Source organism: Phallusia mammillata, chromosome 1 (genome assembly GCF_965637545.1).
Source record: "Phallusia mammillata chromosome 1, kaPhaMamm4.hap1.1, whole genome shotgun sequence".
NCBI lineage: Eukaryota > Metazoa > Chordata > Ascidiacea > Phlebobranchia > Ascidiidae > Phallusia > Phallusia mammillata.
Window position 1 is genome coordinate 11,059,622 of NC_137252.1, and position 23,861 is coordinate 11,083,482.

A 23,861-nucleotide genomic window follows, 5' to 3' on the forward strand; every position below is an offset into this window, starting at 1 on the left:
AAGATCTGCATAGACTTTCCACGAAAAAAAAAAGATTTTTGAGCGACGTAGCGTATATCTGTAAATTACGGTTTGACTATTTAAGATTTGCTTGTTTCAAATCTTTTAATAATGCAAATCTGTTGCAAAGTGAGATTGCGTTATAACGTTTATCTAAAGAGATGTAAAGCTTATCACAATAGTTGTATGTAGACTTATATGACATCTTCATTCTCATAACTAACTGTTGCAAGTCTTTGCAGTAGACATACTTTGTAGAAAAAATGCTATAGTTCATTGAACAATGAGGTTAAAAACGTAAATTTAAGGACAATTTTGTGGACATAAACTTGCCTAGTAGTAGACTAATCCCTTGTATGTTTTCATTACAGCCTGCACTGCATTCGTCCGACATGGCTCTAGCTTTGAATCGCTACATGTGCCACAGTGTCCTTCCACTCATAATACGACACGTGGAGCTTCTCGGTCAATCACAGCACCGCGTCGTGCTCCTCGACCAAGTACTGCACACTGTGTATCGCATGTCCCGAGCAAGAGCGCTCACCAAAGCACAGAAGGAGATGATCAGTGACTGTCTGGTGGCTGTTGCCGGGTAGACTGCCTTTTTTCGCTTTAGCTGATGCTGGAAAAAAATGCCTTGAATTGTTGTGAATATGTAGACATAAATGTGGTTACCTACATTGTGAACATATTACAGCCATTAAGTTCATAAATTTACGTAAACTTGCTGCACAAAAAGTTTAGGTAGCCTTGTCTTGGTTAAATCTATTTTGTTGGCTGAATCGCATTAGGCTTTAAACGCTTATGTTTTGGACTATTGATATCGCGTACACAGTTTGCTAAGGATTTTTTCTTGTAGGGTTTTGCGGCCTTCCTTGTTGCAAGGTTTACTTCGCAAATTGACCTTTGATGTTCCAACCCTTACTGAGGAAACCTACATTCCAATTAGGGTAAGTAAGTCCGGTAAATTATTCTTATTACCAGTTTGGATAGTTCGGTGAAAGTATGGTCTTAAAAAATTATAATCTTATTCAACACGATTTGAATATATTCTGAAATGCTAGTGACTTGTTCTTCTTGAAAATAATTTTTTTTCAATTTTTTTTACTCGAGGGTAAATCGTAAGCTCTAACCACAAACTAACAGGCTGAGGGTATCTGACTAAGGTTTCAGCAAATGTAAAAAAGTCCACTCTAAAGCAAAATAAAACTAAGCGGTATGTTTTTTCTGGTTGAAGCAGGTTTTTTTCCTACAGGTCTATTTTTGATTTACTGATTAAATACGAGTACGTTTTCAGCTTCTTGCCCAACATTACACTCGCTGTTGGAAATATTACTACTTGCAAGATGGATGTGTGGAGTTTGGGTTCGCTACTGATGAAGAAAAACATCTCACGATGGTTTTGTTTTGGGGACTGTTCGATTCTTTGTCGAAACGGGTATAATTTAAAAAAACTGGGTTTTGTCCGCTGATAAAGGAATAAAAACAAATAAACAAACAAACAACACACAACTCTAGAAAATGAGATTAAGTTTGGATCCAACTCTTTGTATAGATCTATTTTCAATTTTGCGTTGAAAGAAGAGAAAAAAAATCTGTATAACTGGGTCTTTTCAATACAAATTTAACCAAGTTTCCTTGACTGACAGGAATACGAACATGAGTTGTTCTCGAAAGTTCTTCCCTGCCTTTGTTCGATCGGTAACGCACTTCCACCCGACTATGCTCTCTCGCCAGCCATGGAGAAACTCCGTCAGCAACCTTCACTGGACGCTGATGGAAAGTTCAATCCAAAACCGGTCGACACGAAAGGGTGAATTGAAGATATAATTTCTGTGAAAATTTTATGGTATCATTATGTTATGCAAAAAGTTGGGGGGCAAACGGCTTAGCACAAAACGTACACAAAACGAGTTTTAATCTTGGCTCGGTCATTGTTTTATCTGATTCCTAATCAAACCAAATTTGTAGAATAAAACTATTTTTAAAGTCGGTAAAGATGTTTTGAGGGTATTTGGCAAAGATTGACCCGGGTCAGTTAATTGTTGTTTAACTTAACTACAATGTTTACACAGAATCATTGTTCCTGAACGACTTGAATCGTTTGTGAACAAATACTCGGAGCAATGGCACGACACATGGGCTTTGGACCGATTCTCGGCTGGCTGGTCGTATGGACCTCAATATTCCGACCATCTCAAACAACATCCACTGCTGAAGCCGTACAGGTTGCTCAGTGACAGGGTAGGAGTGATAATTGTTTAGGGGGTGTTTATGGCAAAATACGGGACCGTTTTTTTCGAAAACGAACCTCTCGATAAAACGTCTTTTTGCTGGTGTCTCTATATTTATGATGATTTTAAAACGGTTGTAACTGGAAGGCAAAAAGCGGATTTAATTGAATTCGAAGACATTTATCATTTTGTTAACGTTGTTATATATGTGCATGGCCTAAAAATTTGGGCATTTACCAAATCTACAAAGAACCATATGAATATGGAGTGGTGTAAAAGTGAAATCAATTATAAAATGTAACACATTTAATGGAAAAGCTAAGCTAGTCCAGACGTCTTAGGGTCGACCAAGACTTTCAAGTTGAATAGGGTTGCAAAAACCCAGATACGTCCATGTTTCAACCGTAAATGTGCATTTATCAGGAAAAGGATGTTTACCGACCCACAGTACGTGAAGGTTTGAAAACTCTTGATGTTTGGGGTTGGTCGATCAGCAAAGTGAAGGAGACTGCAGAATCCTTCAACCAAACTGCCACTAAAATACGATGTTCCTCACAAAGTACCATGGTAAACCATAAGTTTTTTTTTACATTTTTTAGAAAATTTGTGAACAACAATACCCAACGTTATACAGTAAATCTCGCTTGATCCGGACTCGTTTTGGACCAGAACGTTTGTCCGGAATAGGCGAAGATCCGATTAACCGAATCCGGTTTAGTCGAGTTTATTGTATTCGCCATTGTACTGCTACATTTTTTCTTCAATCAGAACCTCAGTGATTCCCCGCACGGTTATTCCCCTCGGCCCTATGATCTTAGCGGCGTTTCGCTAAGTCGGGAAATGGCCACTACTGCGGAGATGTTGGCTGAAAACTTCCACCTGGCTTGGGCCAAGAAGAAAATTAGCGAGATGGAGGCAAAGGCTGCTGCCGCGCAGGCTTCGGGACAACCAGTTCCCGCAGCGGCACTCACTCCCAACCCGATGTTGGTACCATACGACCGACTGACTGCAAAGGAGAAAGAAAAGGACAGAAACAAGGCGTACGACATGCTCAAGTTCTTGCAGGTAATTTTTTTTAAGGACCCATGTACACTTTTTTGTAGTGAAGCCTTTTTTACTTTAATGTTTGTCAAAACCTAACCACTCTGTATCTGAAATAATACGCTTGTTGTTTCACTAATTGTAGAAGAAGAAAAAACAGTTTCTTCTTTCTTGGTGTGGCAACAGCGAGCGTTTTGAGTTTTACTGTAAACATTCGTATTTTTGTAGTTTCAAAACTACATGCTGAACAAGGAAGAGAAGGATGAGGTTGAACTTAAATCTTCGGTGGAAAAACGATTTTCATCGATGCTTTTGTCAAGACTGCTTGGCTATGTCGACGAGGTAAAAAATGTTGTTACTTTACTTCAAAATTAAAAAAAAATATATTGACTGGGATTTAGTATGAAAAATAAGCCATAACCCACAAAGACGTAGTTTACCTTTATTACGATATTTGTTTTAATATTCTTATACAACGACATTTTCTAATTTGGCTGCACAATGACTAAACAAACAATAAATGATTGTACGTATTGTTTTCGCATCCAGGCCTCAAAATACATCACCTCTATGATTCAAGCGATCGAGGCAACAAAACAACGTCAGCAAGAATCCATCATGATTGGGTCGATGCCCCTCCCAGTTGGACTTCATGACGTCACAGCCTCTGATGACATCAAGTTCTTTGCAAAGGTAACTACGTTTCTTAAATCGGCAGAGCTTTCATAGAGGTTATATCTGCATTTAAAAAAGCACGTATTTAGTTTAATGGTGAAAATAGACGTAAAAAGCGACATGCTTTGATTTTAATCGTTTCGGCAAATGCTCATGCCATCATTAGTGATATGAAGGCCACATCAATTACACCCGTTTACATTCACTTGAGTCATTATTGGGCCGTTATTTCACCATTAAACTTCTGAACAGATCCGTATTTAGTGTTCCAAATATTTGATATTTCGAACCATTTTTATTCACCGCATTATTTTTTACAGGTTGCTCTTCCGTTTATTGACTCCTATTTCAAGACGCAACAGATCTATTACGTCACAGTAGCTGGTCGCGCCAATGAAGGAATGTCCTTTGCATCAAACAAAGAGAAAGAATCCGTTACCATGTAAATACACAAATGTTTGGTTGTTTGTGAATTGCAATTTAATGCACTGTGTTGTTTTCAGGTTATTCTGCAAGATGGCGCTGTTGATTCGCCAGCGAACTTCATTTTTTGGTATGGGCATAAATAATAGAAAAAAGTGTTTTCTCGAAAACTACACGAAGTCCAGGGTTGATGTAAAACACATGTTACATATATATATATATATTAATTTATCGTGCGCGTGGTGTGTACGGGTACATTAAACTATCATTTGTTCCTTCAATAGAAATTTTATCCTATCTGTTCACCAAAAATGAATTTATTCCCTGCGTCATAGTCTCTGTGACATAACGACTACATCATTGCCCTGTTCTTATATACGAGGTTTCCAGCTGTGTCAGTTTCCAAATTAAAACCTGCTGCTCTATTTTGTAGGCGTTGATGCTCAAGTTGCCATCAGCTGTATCAAGGTGCTAGCTGAGTGTATCGACGCATCGTAAGTATTAGTGTTCATCATATTCTTTTTAATCTTTTTGTCAGCCTGTACCAAAGTTTGCATATCATGTTGTAATTGGTTTTACAATAAAAAAATTGGCAATTTTACTCAGCGCCATTTTTTTTACAGGACTGTGTCAAAATCGTGCCCGGAACAAGTCAAGCAATCACTCACGACGTTTTTCAACAATGCTGCTGAAGATCTCAAGAAAATGCTCAACTACATTCGCAGGTAGTTCCATCTTGATTTAGTAATCTTTGCGAAGCATTTTATTATGTCGCCACGTTATTCCTTAAATTTGAAAATTTGAAAATCTACATTTAAGAGTTACTGAGGCAATAAAAATTTTCTAAGATTTAATTTGTAATGCTTGATTTGCTTGATGTTTTTCTTAGGCTTGGTACTTTGTTTGTTCTTCAGGTTTGAAAACTGTAACAATGTTCCAGCTACAACATTCACTTAGTGTGTAATTAGTTCATTCAATAGCAATATTATCCTACCTGATTTGTTGTAACAAACACAAAAACGTTAAGGATTCCTTGATCCTTCTAAAAGTCGTCTAGTCTGAAAAAGGAAGTTTTTTTAAGACTTCAAAACTGTTTTAATAAATTGTCCCCAAATTCTCCATATTCTCGCATTTACATTTGATCAGCATATTTGTATTCATAAATCTAGTGGTCGAGTGGATCGCCTTCAGAAGATGATGACGGGAGCACAAAACACGAGTTACGTCACGCACTGTTTACTTCCGGTTCTCACAACTCTCTTCAGCCATCTGGGAAAATACAAGTTCGGAAAAGACTTGTTGCGTAAGAACATGTTTTAAATCTTTACCTATACAGCACCTTTAAAATATGTACCTATGTAGTGGATGAAATACAAGTCGCTTGCTACAGAATATTAAATGGACTTTATAGTCTTGGAACTGGAAAAGCAGATTACGTTGACAGGTATGGTGTCAATATTTTAGTTTTTGATATTTTTTTCTCCGGGCAACTGTATGGCATGTTAATACCAATGTGTTTGTTGTTTTACCAGATTGCATGAAAAGGGAAGTCGTCGGTTTTCATTGAAACGAGTGGAAGCCATATTCGAAAAGTAATATGTTTTGGAAAACTATGTGTTGATACCCACTTTTTGCAACGAATTTTAAATGTGTAGGATTCACGCGGAATAAAATATTACCTTTGCTCTGAACAGCATTGACATAACATGAAATTCAGACACTTTTTTATACTTTTCGAGAAATAGATTTATCGTAACGCTAAGTTTTGACAAGACATTAATGTCAATACCGGTTTTAGTCTATGTAACAAGTAATGTTTTTGAAAACCAAACTTCAAATTAAATATTTTTTGCCCTCTTTGACAGTCACCGTTCGCAAGTTGGAGAATGTTTGGCGGCTTTCGCGAGCGCTTTTCCAGTTTCGTTTCTCGAACCTCGCCTCAATAAATTCAACGCTTACTCAATCTACAACATTCTCAGCATCAAAGACAGAAAAAGTAAGTTCTGTAGCATCGATCTGTTTTGTCCCATAACGATATGAAAAGATCCTGAGCCACCAAGATTTGTGCAGCCATCTGCATAGTTGTAAATATTATTCAATTTTTCAATTCGAATTAAACGTGGTTACAATAAAGGACAAGTTTGCTCCAATTCTGTCAACATTTCAAAACTATGTAAGAGCTTTCCGTTGGTCATAACGAAAGTTTAAGGAATAAGCTGTTAACTTTTTACTAATTGTTTTTTTCAGTGCTTGGACTTCCATCGAAATTGGAACATCTCACTCCCCGTCTTCCAAACCTTAACTCGTTACTTGCTGATATTGGCAGACTTGCTGAGTCAGGGGCAAAATATGACGAAGCACCCGAGATGATTGACATCATTCTACCAATGATTTGCAGGTAAATGATGTAAACATCATTGCCCAAAATACAAGTCTAATAGCTATGACACCCACACAAAAAAAAGTTTTTCTGTGATTTACAGTGATGTCATTTCCGGGTTATGCTTTTTGAAGCCCCGAGGCACTTAGGCCTTATTGCTTCATCCAGTGTCTCGTGACTGAAAACTGAAAGATATATATTTTTTATTCAGGCAATATTTACAGTAATGCAGTTCGTACATTAATTTATACGCTGATACGTTACTAAAAATTCAGCTATGTTTCTGCTGTACCTCCTTTCCTTGGATGTTCTTATGATGTGCTTATTTTACCCGATGGTTAAACAAGCTCTTTACTAGTTGCTGACGCGAATGCAAAGCTAACGTCGACATTTGGACTTGGTTACATGGATTTTCTTTTTTGGTTTAGTGCTTTTTCGATTTTTACATATTTTCCGTGAGAAAATAAGTTTTCGTAAAAACTCGTAAAAATCACAAAACAAAAATAAAGTAAAGAATTTTCTGCAGTGGTTTTTAAACTTTTCTAGCATGCGGCGCAATAAAAAAACCATCAATAAAAAGTAAATGGAAAAATTGGACACTGCACAAAATCTTTAACTCTTGTGTTTTTTTTCAGTTACCTGACACAGTGGTTGGACCAAGGTCCCGATTTTGTTCATCTGAACGCGAAGAATAGTGAAGTCGAAAATCCGATCGAAACCGATTCGGCAGCACCAGGTGGTTGTTCCACAATCGTTGCTAACGAAACGATGATCAACCTGCTGAAAGACGTGCTCAGGTTGATCCACAATAACCTCGGAATAGACGAAGCTGATTGGATGAGGCGAATCGCGGGTGGGTTATATGAGTTCAAAATGGTACCAGATTTTTCCTTTGTGAGAAACTTTACACCTAAAACACACGAATTTATATGGCAGCTTGTATATTGTCAATATATTTTGCTAATTATCCGTACAAGTGATAAGCTACTTATATGTAATAGGTCAGTGGTCGGCAACCGCCGGTCCGCGGCCCGGTACCGGTCCGCGAGGAGTTCGTTACCGGGCCGTATACTTTTTTAGGTTATGGCTATACAACATTTTGCCCATGTATCCCGGGGGATAAACTTACTTTGGCGTTTTCTTTGCTCAAATTTGTAATTTTTTTTGAAGACCGGTCCGCGATAAAATTTCAGTTTCATAAACGGTCCGCAGTGCAAAAAAGGTTGCCGACCCCTGTAATAGGTAAACAGAATTAAGGGATACAAAACTTGCTGGTGATATCAGTGTTTTCTTTTATTTCCTATTTGCCTATTTCAAACTATAAAGCATATATGTTTTTTCAGTGTACACTTTGCCAATCATGGTCCGCAACGAGCGTGGACTCCTTGAAAGTCATTTTCTCCCAATCCTCAACAAGACGCTGAAAAAACTTCGGCAGACACGTGACCTTGAAGAACAGGTATGACGTCATGCTTATTTCGTAAAATTTATGCTACATAGAAACCGTTTTACGGCGTTCAATGGGCGGCAATAACAACATGATCGTTAGTAAGCGCATGTGTTAATTTGCCCACGTGGACTTCGAATGTTGTGTCTCATTTTTAAATTGTTAAACTTTTAATAAACGTATCTTTGTTATAAGCCATGTATTCAGTTTTAGAAGTTTTATTTTTATTTATCAGTTTTTTGTGTCTATATTTTTATATTGAACATACAGTATACCTTCTGTTGTCCTATTAAGACAGTGGTTCCCAACCTTTATCGACGAATACCCCACTACACAATTTAACACATTTTGATTCCTCCCAAATAGACTAAATGGTAGATGCTAAACCACACAAACATTATTGAAAATTGGGTCTTTTATCAACTTCACAGGTTATTTTTCCAGAGCCGAAGTGTCTATTTACAAACCACATGTACAAGTTAAAGTAAATTCCTCCCTCAAGCTTTAATGTTCCCTTCTTGGGCGGAATTCCTCCCCGTTGTGGAACCACTGTATTAAACTAAACTAAATCATACATACGCCCATGCAATGCATCGTATTCTTTTTTTTTCGAAAAAGCTAATTGGAGTTTTACACATGTAACTATGAACTGTTTGTTGCATGTTTTTAATCATGTCATAATTTCGCTCACAACCTTTATATAGTTGGCAAGTCACCATGGCAACCCGAGCAGCGAACTGTTAAACATCGTGAGTATGACGTGTGCAGGCACGTGACAAAATCCGAGATTTGCCACTAGTGTTTATCTGCATGGGTTTCCTTTGTTTAAAGCAACAGCGGTTTAGCTGTTTTGCTATTAAACTGGTTTTGAATTTGTGGGAAATATCACAGAACATATTTTCCCAGTTTTGAATAGTTGACACCGTTATACTTTTTTGCTGTGCCATAAAAAAGTAGCAGACCAATTTGGGCTGTTGATTTAAATTGCACTTTCTGCAGTGTGCTGTTGCCCACTTTTTTACCAATTGTTACCGACTTGTTGTTTTGAACGGTTTTATTACAGAGTGAAACTAGATTGACGTACAACTAGATTACATCTAAAAAAAAAACGCTTTTAAAAGCTTTTATTAGTTGTGCATGAGAATTTGTGATAGTTTTGAAAAAAAATCGATATATATTTAAGTCTCTTTTATGTTAAACATGCTCTGAAACTGTGCATGCCTTTAACCTGAGTACCTTTTAAATTTTAGGTGAAATACGAACAGCGAGTGAGCGACGTTTCTGACTTGGAGTTGATTATGTTGGAGGATTACGGGATTCTGGTTCGAGATCTTTACGCTTACTATCCACTCCTTGCTCGGTTCATTGACATCTGCAAGTCAGTGCAAACTCTTTCTCCAGGATTCTACACATTACAATAAGTTTCATAATTATATAAGCCGGCATCAAACATTTTATGTTGCTGATACTTTAGATGTACGTTTTAACGCGTCAAAAACAAACGCTACATGAGTCAAAACAGGGATCGGCAACTTTTAAACGCCGTGTCCAATTTTCTTGCCACGTAAAATAACAACGACTTGGAAAGCTGGCAATGTGATGGTTTTAAATACTTAAAACAAACATAATGCAAAAATCACTTTACGTGGCATGAAAAACCATTTCGCTTTCCGACTGTGTTAGTGGAAACAACTAACAGAAAATCATTCTTTTCAGGTCAAACTGGATTGCTGAGAAAAATCAAGCGGCAGTTGAATTATTCCAACTCGTCTCTGAAATCTTCGTAATCTGGTCAAAATCCTTGGTAGGTTACCTTCCATATTAAACCAACACAAATGTACTTAGTTATGCGTTCTATAATATTCCTCTCAACTTACAGAACCTGCGTCGTGAGGAACAGAACTTTGTGATCCAGAACCAGATCGACAACATGTCAGTATTGACTGCTGATAAGAGCGCTGCTCCAAATGCCGCTGGATTATTGGTTAGTTTCCTTTATTGTAACCTTCTTCAAATATTACCATTATTATTCATCATCCCCCAGTTGTATGTTTCGCCGCGATCCAGCTGTTAAGGTGGAAGTTTTTTGTTTAACATTCCTGGCCGTCCTGTGATTTACAATGCAAAATACGCTTTTAGAGCATAGGTTATTTCCTTGAAGGATCGTAAACCTCTGGGGGATCTGTGAATGTGCTGTAAGGAGCCCTAAACCTAAAATTACTTTTTACAATCCACCGTAGGAACTGCAAAAACTCTACTGCAATGGTTCGCGTTATTTGTAATTTAGTAATACACTATAATAGTGTCTATAACGTTTTCTTCTAAACCTGCTCATGTAACTGACCCGGCAGGTTATAGAAATCTCATGGCCCGGGAGTGTATTCATATTTTTTTCACTTAGGGTAAATATTAACATTCAAATATTGATATGTGTTTTTTTCTTAAATGGAGTCCATCGACTATCGCAAAGCCGCACAGACTTCCCTCCAAATTTAAGTAACCCTGATCCAAATTCAAAAAACCCCGAAGTGACAAAACTAATGACTTGATTCATACAGGCAAGTCGTCGTACGGTGAAACGTCGAGGTGACCGTTACTCAGTTTCCACTTCTCTCATCGTGGCTTGTGTGAAACGTCTTTTGTCTGTTGGACTCAACGTGGGAATGGCTGGTGATTATACGCTGGTACAGGAGGCCAAAAGCAAGTTCCACAAACGCGAATCTGACGAAGACATTCGCGAATTTCTTTTATCCAACCTTACTACGGAACCAGTGCTGCAGGTATAGATGTGTTGGTTGATTGTGAAACTGTGGTGAGATACGAAATATATTTTTTGGCGTTTTGAATGATGCACATGAGATATTTGCATTGTTTGTTTATGACATTCCCAAAAAATTATGTATCCTTAAACAACGTTTTTCCTCCATCTGCTTCTTCATCAACAAATTTCTTTCTGTATAAGATGGTGTCTTAAAAATGTGTCCCAATACTAAGTACCGGCCTTCATTTTTTAGGAAAAGTTTACGATTTTAAAGCAATTTTGTTCAATTATATTTCTTTTATCTGCAGGAATCTGCAAAGCAAGCTGAATCCGACGAACTGCAAGCTTTGACTCGGAAACGCGTTGATTGGCTGCTTGAGATATCACGTGTTCAGTATCATCTTTACATGGTACGTGATTGTCTTGCCATCAGTGCCTTTGCAATATTCCTAGCGCCCCAGTTACGACAACGATGTGTAGCTTACATACCTACACCTAAACAAAACTTGTTTTACAATTGAATTCAATGAAAAAAATTTTTCGTCTGGTTTAGGTTGAACATCCATCAAAATCACGACGAGCAGTTTGGAGAAAACTTATGTCGAAGCAGAGAAAACGAGCAGTGGTGTCCTGTTTTAGAATGGTTCCCCTCTACAACCTGCCCACGTAAGTAGACCTAATTGATTGCGTTACCACTAAAACTAAATCCCACCAGTTAGACATAGCAGAAAGGCAACTATTTTCACGTTTTTGTACACCCGTTTGAAAACAGTTTTGCCTCAACTTAGCCCAAGGAAAGCTTTTTGTTGTTAATTCTTTCATCTTGGGCAGAATTTGGTTGAAGTTCGTAGAATTCGAAACAAGTGTAGTCTACTCACAGAACAAAGGCATTTAACGAAAAGCAATGCCATACATGAGTTTGGGAGACAAATTCACGATTCTCCAACGACTAATATTTTATCTGCCACATGTAGACACAGAGTTTCGAATTGCTTCTTAAGCATCTACATGGAAAACTGGCTGACCAACGATGAACAGGAAAAATGCGCCCTCATTGATATGATTTCGGTATAAACCTGCAGCTGAATGTTGTAAAATTCCTGAACGTTTTATTGAATGGGGCATGATCCACAATTGAGAATTGTTGGTCTGTCTGTTTGCATTAAAGAGCTGTCTTGATTTAAGCGGGAAGCCTGGCCAATGTTAATAAACCTTTGGTTTGTGATCTAATTGTAACTTAGTTAAATTTGCATTAATTTTCAGATGTGATAAATTTGCATGTAGCACTTGATGTTATGTTTTTTATATTGCCTGACAGCGTCAACTGTACAGATTTATTCGTAAAACGAAGTGGACATGGGGCTATACTTAGTGTAAACACATTCAAAGTCAATTCATGAGTGATACTCGAAGGAAGAAAGAAACTTCCTAGCTTTCCCGGGTTTAGATTTTCGCCTTTCTGAACAAAGTTTCTCATGATTTGTGACAGCTTATGTATTTGATCAATGAAAACTTATGACTTGCTAATATACGTAAAGAAAATGATTGAGAATTAGCTAGCAACCCTAAATAAAGCTAAAACTTCAATATGGCTTGGGTATATAAATCGAGCAATTCTTACCGCTTAACACAGACACAAGGCGATTTCACTTTTCATCGAGACTTACGCAGACCGTTGGGTGAGCACAGAAAACCAGCCTTTATCAATTCGATTTTTCAGGGCTATATACAAGGTACCAAAAATGCACAAGCTTAGCAAACGCGCTACTCCGCTGTCAAATTTATCAACGCTTATCTAATCTTACAACGCCTTTGCAGCTTCCCATTCACTTAAAACCAAACGCTCCCATGTTTTTGGCCATTGGGTACGCGTATTTCATGAATGGTGGTAAGCATGATCGCTGTGATGTTGTTTTTTTGGTTTGCAAAGGCAACAGCAAGGTTTCCTGTCTCTGTGCGCGCTTGTCTAAAGCCAGCTGAGTTCATGGTTTTTAATCACCTCTACCTAGTTTATGTATTTGCTTGCCTCATTTGGTGCATGCATGTATGGTGTACGTCGTTGGCAATGCTTGAGATTGTTATCACAGTTGATACTGTAACTTACCTTGCATGAAATCATATTTTAAAAGCATTGAAAAAAGAGTTTTTTTCATAAGATTATTTTCTCTTTTTTTCTAATTGATATTTGTAAGGTGTTAATAAAAGACCTCCAGGATGTAACATTGATAACTGTAAAACTTATCTTTGAAAGTCGACTTTATTGAACAAACTTATATTTACCATGTTACCTAAAGCCGGGACAAGACGACGGAACTGAAGGTTCGACACCGCCCTCATCCGATCCACTTCGCCAACTCATCCAGGTTTTCAGCATGGCAGCAGTCACGTCACAAGGGTAAGGACGCGTTAATGTTTGCAGGATATAAGATCGGTTGTAACTATTTTCTTCAAACATTTTATGCACTTAAAAAGGTTTTGTGCGTTAACCCTCTCTTGCAGATTTAATTTTAGTTGCATAGGAAAGAATTTTTGTTGAAATATTTTCAAACAGTATTCACCTTTTGAAAAACTTGTTTCGTGTTGATTTGCGCAGTACTCTGGAAGACGACGAGTTGTATCTGAATTACTCGGAATTGATGTCACAGAGTTGTCACACTGGTGATGATGATGAAGAGGGAGGTGAAGATGATGACGAAACTGGAAAATCGTTCGAGGTAATTATACATGAAACATGTGATACCAACCATATGTATGATGTTTGATATGAACTTGGCTTATTATAATGTTACAAATTTCAAGCTATACGTTGACCTACGAAGAATTTTATGGGCGAAGAATTAAGTCAACATATAAACTTAGAGGTAGCTCTCTTTGTGCTGCATCAGCGTCCTATTCGGGCTAGCTTTATCACGATACACGACATGCACGCAAGAAAAAGACACTAAAATCGGACATACTCCATGCATTTGAAACGTAAAAACACAAAGATGACATCAGAATATACAAACACTCAGAAGTGGCAGCAAGCCCGAATTATTAAACCGTCGTAAGATGACTTTTACAACTGGGATCAACCCTAAAGCCTTCATGCAGACGAGTGAACATGACAAACTCATGTATAAATTATTGTACGCCAGGCCCATTAAAGGCGTTATACTGAACAAGCAAACTCAAACTGTTAAGAATAGCTTGATTCAGACCTATGTTTTAGCAACTACCTTAAATAAAACAAGCTAAATCTGTTTGTCGCAGGAAAAAGAACGTGAAAAGCAACGTCTCATCTACGAGCAGAAACGATTGGCGACTCGAGGAGCAGCACAGATGGTTCTGTACACGCTGAGTGCAAGTGGGGGAGAGTTATCAGACACTGTCACAGCTACACTGGAGCTGGGCATTGCTTTGTTGACCGGAGGAAACCAATTGATACAGAAGGTTCATGCGAAAAATTAACGCTGAAGGCAGTGTCACTAATTATTTTTGAAAAACTTGTAACCTAACTTAGAACGGCAACAGTGTGTTGTGTTGTGCAACAAATGTGATTAACACACATTTATGCTATTTGCTTTATTTTTTTCTAATTTTTGACATGTATGGCTACCACAATACAGACGAATTCGGTTAATCGCATAAAATCAATTTGCCAAGCATTTTATGCAATTACTCGGATTATGCAACAGGATAGTTATTTTAACTAATATTTACGGTTGGGATTTACCATTCTTAAACAATTAAACGGATTAAGCGTTTATCCAGGATTCGATTAAGGCTTAAGCGGATTTGTCTGTTTATACTATATTTTGTACAGATCATGTTGGAGCACCTTCAAGCGAAAAAAGACGTTAAATTTTTCACGAGCGTCGCTGGTTTAATGGACCAGTGCAGGTTTGTTATATCTTGTAGGCGGCAGTACATTTCATTCGACACAATTTTTAACGCTATTCTGTGCTTTGTAGCGTTCTGGATCTTGACGCTTACGAGAGATGCATCAAAGCAGAGACTCTCGGTCACGTGAACGATGGTTCATCAGCAGGTAATTAGGCGTAAAAAAGCTCTAATCAACCAAGTTTGAATAACCTAGCATGTATAGTTTTAATGTGCATTGTCGTTTGTGTCATATTTTTTCAGGTTTTATGCAAGAATTTCTAGCAATTTCTACAGGTGCCCTCACGTTTGTAGCACAATGCAGCACATACAAATTTGAGACTTTGTCTAATATTCCTAAAGTTATCCACTTAGATCACTTTTTCACCTCCAACACTTAAAGAGCTTACTGCAATTCTAACAATCACGCGTTTAAAGCCTTGATTAGAAAATTCGTGAAGTAGTTAGCTTTACCAGGGTACTGCTTTGTTTAACTTTGTTCACCGTTGCAAAATATCTGTATGAACCGGCTTGAAATATTTTGCTATTTTCACGTTAGCATGATGTTTGAGAAAGAGGCTATTTGAGGTTTTCACTTATTACTACAATTCAGGTGAGAAGACAATGCACGATGCCGACTTTACTTGTGCTTTATTCCGCTTTCTGCAACTTCTTTGCGAAGGACACAACGCAGGTATGTGATAGCGAGTCAGATTGACCATATGTTTAGACAGTAAAAGCCATATGCATATAGAGTACAATTAACCCACAGCATATGGAGTGCAATTACCATTCATATTGGCACCACCACTTTTTTGCAAGAACGCCTTGTTCATAGGCATTTTTTGCCATTTCTATACTCCCTTTTTTTTCCCTTTTTTCAGATTTTCAAAACTATCTGCGGACACAAGTTGGAAACAACACAACGGTAAACATCATCATATCGACCGTCGACTATTTGTTACGTCTGCAGGAATCCATTAGCGATTTCTATTGGTATTACTCCGCAAAGGAAACCATTGATGCAAATGTAAGTCAATAATAATAATAATATACAACTATACACCAATTGTATGCAAAATTGTGTTTTCTATGTCTGCCGATGTAAGGCACTCCCTTGAAGCCAAATTGTACACGCGTGGTACAGTTTTGTTTCTGCTTGAGCTTATGCAACTGTGCCCGCCTCGTAATATAATGCACAATCTTGTTGCAGGGACAAGAAAACTTCTCCAAAGCGATTCGGGTGGCCAAGCAAGTCTTCAACTCTCTAACTGAATATATACAGGTAAGTGTAACATGCACTTAGAGTCAAATATAAATCTCTACTGCATAAACTTGGTCACAATGTTTCATACAATAAGCTTTTTTGCTGCCATCATGGCCTGTTTGCTGCAATTGAACGAAAGAACACAATTAAAAAAAATAACCAATAGTTAAATGACTTGAAATCATAAAGAGAACAATTTTGGTTTGGTTGACTTCCAATCAATTTTTTGCCATTTATGCGCACTACAAAACGGTTCTGTACCATTTCAGGGCCCATGTGAGGGCAACCAGCAAGCATTGGCTCACAGTCGATTGTGGGATGCTGTGGTCGGATTTCTCCACGTGTTTGCAAATATGCAGATGAAACTGTCTCAGGACTCGGGTCGTCAACTGTCGCTACTCAACGAACTACTCGATCTGCAACAAGACATGGTTGTCATGCTGCTGTCCATGTTGGAAGGTGTGAAAAATGTTTTGATATCTATAAACAAATATGTATCAGTTTCGGTCAGCTTTTTGAAGTTGTGACCATTTGCTATACAGTGTAGACATGATGGGTAATAGGTTTGGTTGCACGTACAGCAAATGTAGACTGCTTTTGTTTTATTTTTCAACGGGGTGGACTTATCCCTAAAACGTGCCAGGCAAAAATTTATACAAGACAAAACATTTGCTGTTTTTCTCAATGTAGTGGTTTTAACTTTTTTCAACTTTAAGCATTCATGAAATTACTTTGCCTTGTTTACAACAACTATTGTATTGTATATTGTTCACGTGCACCTTGGCGCAACAAACGTAGTAACACATCATGAAAATGTGGCACGAAAAACACAGGAAACAGCTGTGAAAAGGCGGAAACAAATAACCAGGTCAATGTCGCACATGTACACTGCCCTTAAGGACGAGTTGCAAACAATTACACAAAACAGAAGTCAATTTTTTTGTCAAAATTTAACCAATTCATCATTGTAAAACAGGTAACGTGGTGGATGGAACGATCGGGCGCCAGCTAGTGGACACTTTAATCGAGTCTTCGCACAACGTGGGTCTCATTATTCGCTTCTTCAACATGTTTCTGCGACTCAAGGACATTACTGAGTCGGATAAATTCAAGGTTTACGATCCGGATAACAAGGGTTTGGTGACCAGACGAGATTTCCACCGAGCTATGGAAGCTTCAAAGGTTTATTCCATGTAAGTTATGCTGAATCAAATATCAAATTTTTTAGGGGCCAGTAATAACTTGGCGTAAAAATCTGTACTGCAGCACATATTGTGTGTAAAAGACGTTTCCTGTTACGAGAGTTAGCAACAGTGCTTTACTTTGATTTCAAATTTGAAACTCTTGGAAAGCATTTACAGTCCAGAATTTTTTTTTTAAATGCCATATGAAACAATATTGTGCATATTATTGTTCAATTAATTGGGTTAAACTGACATTTTATTATTTTTAGTGACGAAATAGAATTTCTGCTGAGCTGTGCACTTTCACCTGATGAGGAGTCTTTAAATTATCAAGAATTTACTGAACAGTTTCACGGCCCAGCAGCTGACATCGGCTTCAATGTAGCAGTTCTGCTCACCAACTTATCGGAACATATGCCAAAGGACACTAGGTGATTTTCTCTTCCTATTTTTTTTTTTTTTTGGCTGCAAATTGCAATATATGATACGCCGTAACGGACAAGCAATTGATCGAATTGTTCGAAGCGCGTACAGCCATTAAACACACATTTGTTCTCGAGAACCTCCTATGTTGGAAAATAATAATAATAATAAAAGTTGTGCTTACGAATGTCTTGTATCCGTGGCATTGAGAAGTCTAATGCTTTTTTGGCGTATTAAATAAAGTTACCAATTAGGTCATGTTAAATTTCTAGTCACTTGTAGTGTCGCAAAGGTGACGTTTTTTTCCCGGGCGTTTTTTAACTCGGTCTGCAGGTTATGGTAAAACTTGTTTTCAATCATTAACATGCGCCCTGGCATTATGAGGTCATTGAAAATAGCTGAATTACACATAATTAAAAAAATGGGACCGTATTAGCTTTTGGTTTATGAAAATATGACCTGGCATTGGCAATTGTTCACCCTTATTGTTGTTATTTCAGATTGAAAAAGTTTTTGGAAATGGCAGAAGCGATGTTGGAATATTTCCGACCCAATCTGGGTAGAATTGAAATCGTCGGAGGAGCGAAACGTATAGAGCGAGTTTACTTCAATATCCGATCATCCAGGTGTATATTTACAAAGCTCTCTATGAGTTAGTCATAACCCATATCAGTTTACCCTCTTCGCAATGCAACATAAAAATGGAAATATAAACAATCTAATAACCATTTAGCTTGGACCAGTGGCATAAACCGCAAGTTCAAGAATCGAAGCGTCAGTTCTTCTTTGACGTCATAAACACGGAGGGTGACAAAGGTCGAATGGACGAGTTCGTGAATTTCTGCGAGGATACCATCTTTGAGGTAAACTTTCTGTTTGTTGTAAGACATTCCATAATTCAGAAACTCTTTGGCTTGTGCATTTATGTGAACGCACTTTTAGGTATGAGGGTCGTAAAGGTCCAGAAATTCGATTTCCAAACGTCTCTGATATATTTGCCGTATGACTTTATCAACCTATACGTTTTCAGATGCAACTTGCCGCTGATATCAGTGAGGCAGGATTCGGAGATGGCAGTGGAGATGCGGAGTGTGATGAGGAAGAGGCAGAGCTGGAACAGAGGTGGGCCCATTTATTCCTAACCGTATGAATATTTTTATCTGAAGTCCAATCTCGGGATCATTTCGAAATTATCACGTGTTTAAACGGTATTTTGGTCCAGTAGAAACTGTTATAACTGTATGTTTTTGTTTGCAGCACTCCAGGCACTGCAGCCAGCGTTTTGCCATCGGTCAGTTTAAAGAGTGTCAAGAAGCAAGTCGGAAAGCTACGAGCAATGACGTGGATTGAACTCTTCATTGCCCTCTTTTGGACGGTGTTTGCAGTTAACAAATCGATTCTCCGAATGGGTATTGCTTCTACCAGGTATAACCAATGTTTAATAGCTATTAAAGTTGTGTAAAAGCATCGAGCCAGTAAATGATAAGCTGCAGACAGTGCATATTGTTTCGACATATAATGTCTCATCAGAGCAGCTGGTGACGAGAGATCGGCCGTATTGGCTAGTGTTGCCATCTAACAGCACTATAGTTTGTTGCCAATACGGCCGATCTCTCGTCACCAGCTACACTGATGAGACCTTATACGTACAAACAGTGTACACTGTATGCAGCTTAATATTAAAGTTATGTTTCACTATTTTTAGGGGTTACTGTTTTAATACAGTATATCAATGATTATTTACAGTGGTCAAAAGCTTGTGTTGTTATGTCTTAGATTCATTTACAACTTTTTGACAATTCTTCTGTTCTCCAACTCCATCATTCTTGCGGCGAAGAGCACCACTATGACGCAAATCCTCAGTGACATGCCGAATCCCACCAGGGAAGGAGTGGAGGAACATACCTCGGTGGGTTACGTTTTTGTACAATTTCTTTAAATATCATTTCGAAGTGGAAAATCTAAACACAAAAAAACACACCAGACAAGTATGGTAAATCACGATAGGTGGCGCAGAGAGCACTGACGATAGTTAAAAATGAAAATTGTAGGAAAATTTTGACGGTAAGGGCTATTTGGGTCTGGCTTTAGTTTTATACAGACAACAATAAAACTTACTTAAAAAACATAGTATTTGTTGCTGTAGCAAAATTTTCTGAAGTGCGATCTTACGTTCATAGTTGGAGCATCCGAGGCGGATTGCTTTTAGATCTAAAAAAATTTTGGACACCTAAAATAATATCTACCACATTGCACACAGTTTTTTGGACATTACTGTTTTTTTGTATTGAACAGGCTTCCGAAAGCACCGACGATGGCATTGGACGCCGACGGTCAACGATGCGTGATGAGAAAGACGAACTGCTGTCGAACGTGTTTGGACTGGATATGTCGTAAGTTTCAACATTTTAAGTTTTGCTGGAAGGTTTACACAAAAAACGATACCTAAAATCGACCTAGGAATATTTGATTTGATCTGTCCGCTCTCGTCTGAGTATAAACCTCTAAATATCTATGGGAATTCCTAAAAGAGCTTAAAGCTGTGAACAGATTTTTGTGAAAATGTGGCAACAAGGTAAACGAAGTCCACTTTTAACAAAGATATTTACCGAGCCATTGTGGTTCAGTGCAATTTTTTGCAAATTTAATTTAAACATAAATGTATTCTGGAAATAATCGTCAGTAATGTTTTAACGTGGCACACTCAGCAGGCTAACAAAAATAAAATACTTGTAATTTCGAGGATAATGGACGAGACCACTTTTGATCACAAATAAGGTCAAAATGAACCCTCTCAAAGACGGAATGGGAGTACAAGACCAAGTATGTCACAGCACACAAACCTTTTGGGGGCGTACTAGTGTGTCACAGTGCACAGTCTAAACAGCATTGGTTTAGAGAACCCTAATATCACACTTAAACTGGGCCGCAATGCATCAACAGACATGGACACGAGCTAATCAAGGCGGTCGTGAACCCAAAGAGGGACGCAGGTTTCGGGGATTTTTCTGTGGAGGAAGCTGCCGACACACTCAGCATGATCGCATCCGATTACGACAGCGGGATCTCGACTCCTGTCACTCCGGCGGGAGTTGTTAGGAAGAGGAGGTTGCGGAGAGGAAGAGGACTGGAAAAGTCACAGATCAGCAAAAGCGGATCAGATGTAAGATTATGATCGAAGATTTTAATAAAAAGTTTTCACTATCGAGTTACAACCCTTTAATACAGTGGTTCCCAAGCTTTGTATTCCTCCCCAATTGACTACACAGTAGATACTAAACCATACAAAGATCATTTAATTTTTTTTGTTAACTTCACAGGTCATAATCCCACAGCTTAAGCATCTATTTACAAACCACATGTAAAAAAGTAAATTCCTCCCCTGAAGTTTCAAAATTCTTCTCCGGTTGGGAACCACTGCTTTAATACATTGCAAAGTCCAGAACAAGACAGAATCAAGTACAAGAGATAACGACAAAAACAAGTTTAAATCACTATCCCCCGGGCTGTTTACGACCTAGAGTGTTTGTTGGGGCTTTTTTGCAAAATGGGGTCAAAATTTATTGCTCGAGGCAAAGACCGGTTTGAATCATGATCTTTATTACTTTTGCCACTATTGGACAAAAGAACAACAATATTGGCGTTTGAAAGTTTGGTTTGACAAATACCAAACAAAAAACAAATAAAATATAGAAGGCACAGCTGCATACATGTAGTGGTCGAGGTTTTATCAAAGTACACAAAAACTGCACTTATACAAACGCATACAAAAATATCATTTTAAAATTGTTTCTTCAGCATTCGTCCACTGGCTCTCCTGACCGCGATTCACGACGTAACGCCAACCTCTCCGATATCAGAGGAATGACCTTTGACTTTGATCACGTGAACTTGTCTGATCCCGTGCAGTCGTCGCCATGGGGACATTGTATGCATGAATGCGGACGACCGAAACGATACACGACAGAGGAAAAGGTCGAAGACAAAAATGCGGCGTTCTGGGATCGAGTAAATGGAATTAACAACGGAATAATGGTAAGTTTTGGAGTTATAGCACAACATGTTTTTTCGGTAGAATATTCTAGAAATATGGAAAAACACTTACCTGGGGCCACACCAGTATCTACGCTCTTGGGTCTAAAATCTAAATGGAAACTGGACAAATGTGTGGCCAACTGCAATCAGTTGTGAAACCAAAAAAGGCCAGGTACAAAAACGTCATTCAAATATATATGCAGGATTATGTGTAATTCTTGGATCAGCTCTAAGCGTAATGGTAAGTATTTTGAGTTACAACAAAAGAAGCTGCCAGTGTCATTTTTGTAGGGAAGAATATTCTAGGAATATAGAAAAAGGACGGACACTGACATGGGCCCACTCCAGTGTGAACGATTTTTGGACCACTATTCAGTACCAAAAAGCTTATCCAAGTTATTGGACATTTATTGTTGTCAATTTTGATATCACTTCTCGAAATTCTGTATTAAAGGAAAATATTTTAAGCCAATATACTTGTTGTGGGTGCTTTCTTTATCCTTACTTAACAATCGACGGTATATTCACCAAAATAAACTGTGCATGGCCTGAAACAAGTTGAAAACCACTCGTTTAACTAGAAAACAAGACAAATGTCTGGGACAACTGCAATACAGTTATGTAACCAAAAAAATACAAATACAGTGTCAACAAATATATAGGCAAGAGTATGTGTAATGCTGGGATCTGCTATAAAGCGTACTATAGGGTTCGTGTCTTAGATGTGTTTTATTTTTGCTTCTAAAAATCAAATTGTTGTGTTGTGACCGAAGTTTCGTTAAAACTACATTTCTTTTCAGGGCATTTTTGCGAGAAATTTCTACAACTTCAAGATTCTTGCCCTTGCTGTGACCTTCGCTATCAACGTTTCGCTTCTATTCTACAAGGCAAGACGAAAATTTGCATCACTAATTTATAACCGTTGTTTTTTCACATATTTTCCTTAATTCAGCAGCAATACACAGTCACCAGTCAGCTAGGGTCACATATAACATTTAAGTTATTTGCAGTGGCAGACGATCAGTGATGATTTAGAGGGGGCAGAAGGAAGTGATGATATGGCACAGATTTCTATGGACGATAAGATGGAAGACGACACGATATCACTACCCGAGGAACTGCAATATTTGGAAGCTGGATTACGATTTTTCACTACGATTCATCTCTTCCTAAGTTTATCCATGCTAGTGTCATATTACCGACTTAAGGTGAGTTTTCGTTGGGTACTTTAAGCTTATGGTACACAAGTATTAAGAGCTGATTCGGTATAGCGCCTTCAATGGGCCTGGCGTACTGTGATTCAAGTATTAAGAGAGTTTTGGATTAAAACACTAGAATATTTTAAACTAAATCCAATCGAAATGATTCCATTGTGATTCTTTTACCGACAGGTTCCACTGGTGATTTTCAAGCGTGAAAAGGAAGTAGCACGAAAATTGGAATTCGATGGACTTTATGTGAATGAAGATCCGGCTGATGACGATCTTCCTGGTCAGTGGGATCGACTCGTCATTTCCTGTCCGTCGTTTCCATCCAATTACTGGGACAAGTTCGTCAAGAAAAAGGTACTTAAAACGCTGTTTAAGTTAGCAAAAACCTGATTTTTTTGTTTAATCTTAAGAAAGAGCATATTTTCTTTAATCTTAAGAAAGAGCATATAAAAAAATGGACAACTAAGTGGAAAATAAAGCATATTTTTAAGCACAATCCACTTGCTTACACATGTTTTCGTTGTGGTTTAAAAGCGAACCTTGAGAAGGATTGTGAAAACGTTTCAGGCTATGACAATTCGTTCTAATCCGAAAGACAAATTTTGTCGTATGGTAATGAGGTTTACTTTTTTGTTGAACAGGTCATGGACAAGTTCGCTAGTCAGTGCGGTCAAGAGAAGGTTCGGGAACTTCTTGGAATGGACCAATCAACGACCAGCTTTTTGTTTGAAGAGGAGAAAACGGATGAAAGCCTTATTACCCAAATGTAAGAAACTATTATCTTCCAAGAACCATTTTACACCTTTTAGTTACAACATTCCACAAAAGTTAAGACAAACGCTTTGACCAGCAGGGAATTTAAATTTTTCGATTTTTTTTATCGCTATCGAATTTAAAAAAATTTCCACGATTTTCGTCA

General features: G+C 38.0%; 1 protein-coding gene across 4 annotated transcripts in view; it reads left to right on the forward strand.

Annotated features, from left to right (window-relative positions):
* LOC145235900 (ryanodine receptor 2-like) overlaps positions 1-23,861 on the forward strand; it is a 57,494-nt gene that overhangs the window by 29,958 nt on the left and 3,675 nt on the right. For 3 of the 4 annotated variants that reach the window (XM_080099629.1, XM_080099619.1, XM_080099645.1), the window contains 51 exons: positions 372-592; positions 860-950; positions 1,298-1,438; positions 1,650-1,813; positions 2,076-2,244; positions 2,658-2,801; positions 3,003-3,299; positions 3,504-3,617; positions 3,825-3,968; positions 4,271-4,392; positions 4,454-4,503; positions 4,807-4,867; positions 4,997-5,098; positions 5,543-5,676; positions 5,736-5,817; positions 5,906-5,965; positions 6,239-6,369; positions 6,621-6,771; positions 7,389-7,606; positions 8,097-8,212; positions 8,905-8,949; positions 9,451-9,578; positions 9,917-10,004; positions 10,080-10,184; positions 10,759-10,980; positions 11,270-11,371; positions 11,515-11,627; positions 11,936-12,029; positions 13,256-13,356; positions 13,555-13,675; positions 14,214-14,393; positions 14,767-14,843; positions 14,915-14,991; positions 15,436-15,516; positions 15,707-15,852; positions 16,036-16,107; positions 16,359-16,548; positions 17,066-17,282; positions 17,543-17,704; positions 18,197-18,322; positions 18,430-18,559; positions 18,727-18,818; positions 18,954-19,121; positions 19,473-19,605; positions 19,992-20,089; positions 20,640-20,859; positions 21,495-21,731; positions 22,532-22,618; positions 22,742-22,939; positions 23,123-23,296; positions 23,584-23,708. In XM_080099629.1, coding sequence (XP_079955755.1) covers positions 372-592; positions 860-950; positions 1,298-1,438; positions 1,650-1,813; positions 2,076-2,244; positions 2,658-2,801; positions 3,003-3,299; positions 3,504-3,617; positions 3,825-3,968; positions 4,271-4,392; positions 4,454-4,503; positions 4,807-4,867; positions 4,997-5,098; positions 5,543-5,676; positions 5,736-5,817; positions 5,906-5,965; positions 6,239-6,369; positions 6,621-6,771; positions 7,389-7,606; positions 8,097-8,212; positions 8,905-8,949; positions 9,451-9,578; positions 9,917-10,004; positions 10,080-10,184; positions 10,759-10,980; positions 11,270-11,371; positions 11,515-11,627; positions 11,936-12,029; positions 13,256-13,356; positions 13,555-13,675; positions 14,214-14,393; positions 14,767-14,843; positions 14,915-14,991; positions 15,436-15,516; positions 15,707-15,852; positions 16,036-16,107; positions 16,359-16,548; positions 17,066-17,282; positions 17,543-17,704; positions 18,197-18,322; positions 18,430-18,559; positions 18,727-18,818; positions 18,954-19,121; positions 19,473-19,605; positions 19,992-20,089; positions 20,640-20,859; positions 21,495-21,731; positions 22,532-22,618; positions 22,742-22,939; positions 23,123-23,296; positions 23,584-23,708 — 6,821 coding nt within the window. The remainder of the gene's footprint in view (positions 1-371; positions 593-859; positions 951-1,297; positions 1,439-1,649; positions 1,814-2,075; positions 2,245-2,657; positions 2,802-3,002; positions 3,300-3,503; positions 3,618-3,824; positions 3,969-4,270; positions 4,393-4,453; positions 4,504-4,806; positions 4,868-4,996; positions 5,099-5,542; positions 5,677-5,735; positions 5,818-5,905; positions 5,966-6,238; positions 6,370-6,620; positions 6,772-7,388; positions 7,607-8,096; positions 8,213-8,904; positions 8,950-9,450; positions 9,579-9,916; positions 10,005-10,079; positions 10,185-10,758; positions 10,981-11,269; positions 11,372-11,514; positions 11,628-11,935; positions 12,030-13,255; positions 13,357-13,554; positions 13,676-14,213; positions 14,394-14,766; positions 14,844-14,914; positions 14,992-15,435; positions 15,517-15,706; positions 15,853-16,035; positions 16,108-16,358; positions 16,549-17,065; positions 17,283-17,542; positions 17,705-18,196; positions 18,323-18,429; positions 18,560-18,726; positions 18,819-18,953; positions 19,122-19,472; positions 19,606-19,991; positions 20,090-20,639; positions 20,860-21,494; positions 21,732-22,531; positions 22,619-22,741; positions 22,940-23,122; positions 23,297-23,583; positions 23,709-23,861) is intronic. The other variant, XM_080099637.1, reaches the window with a different exon arrangement.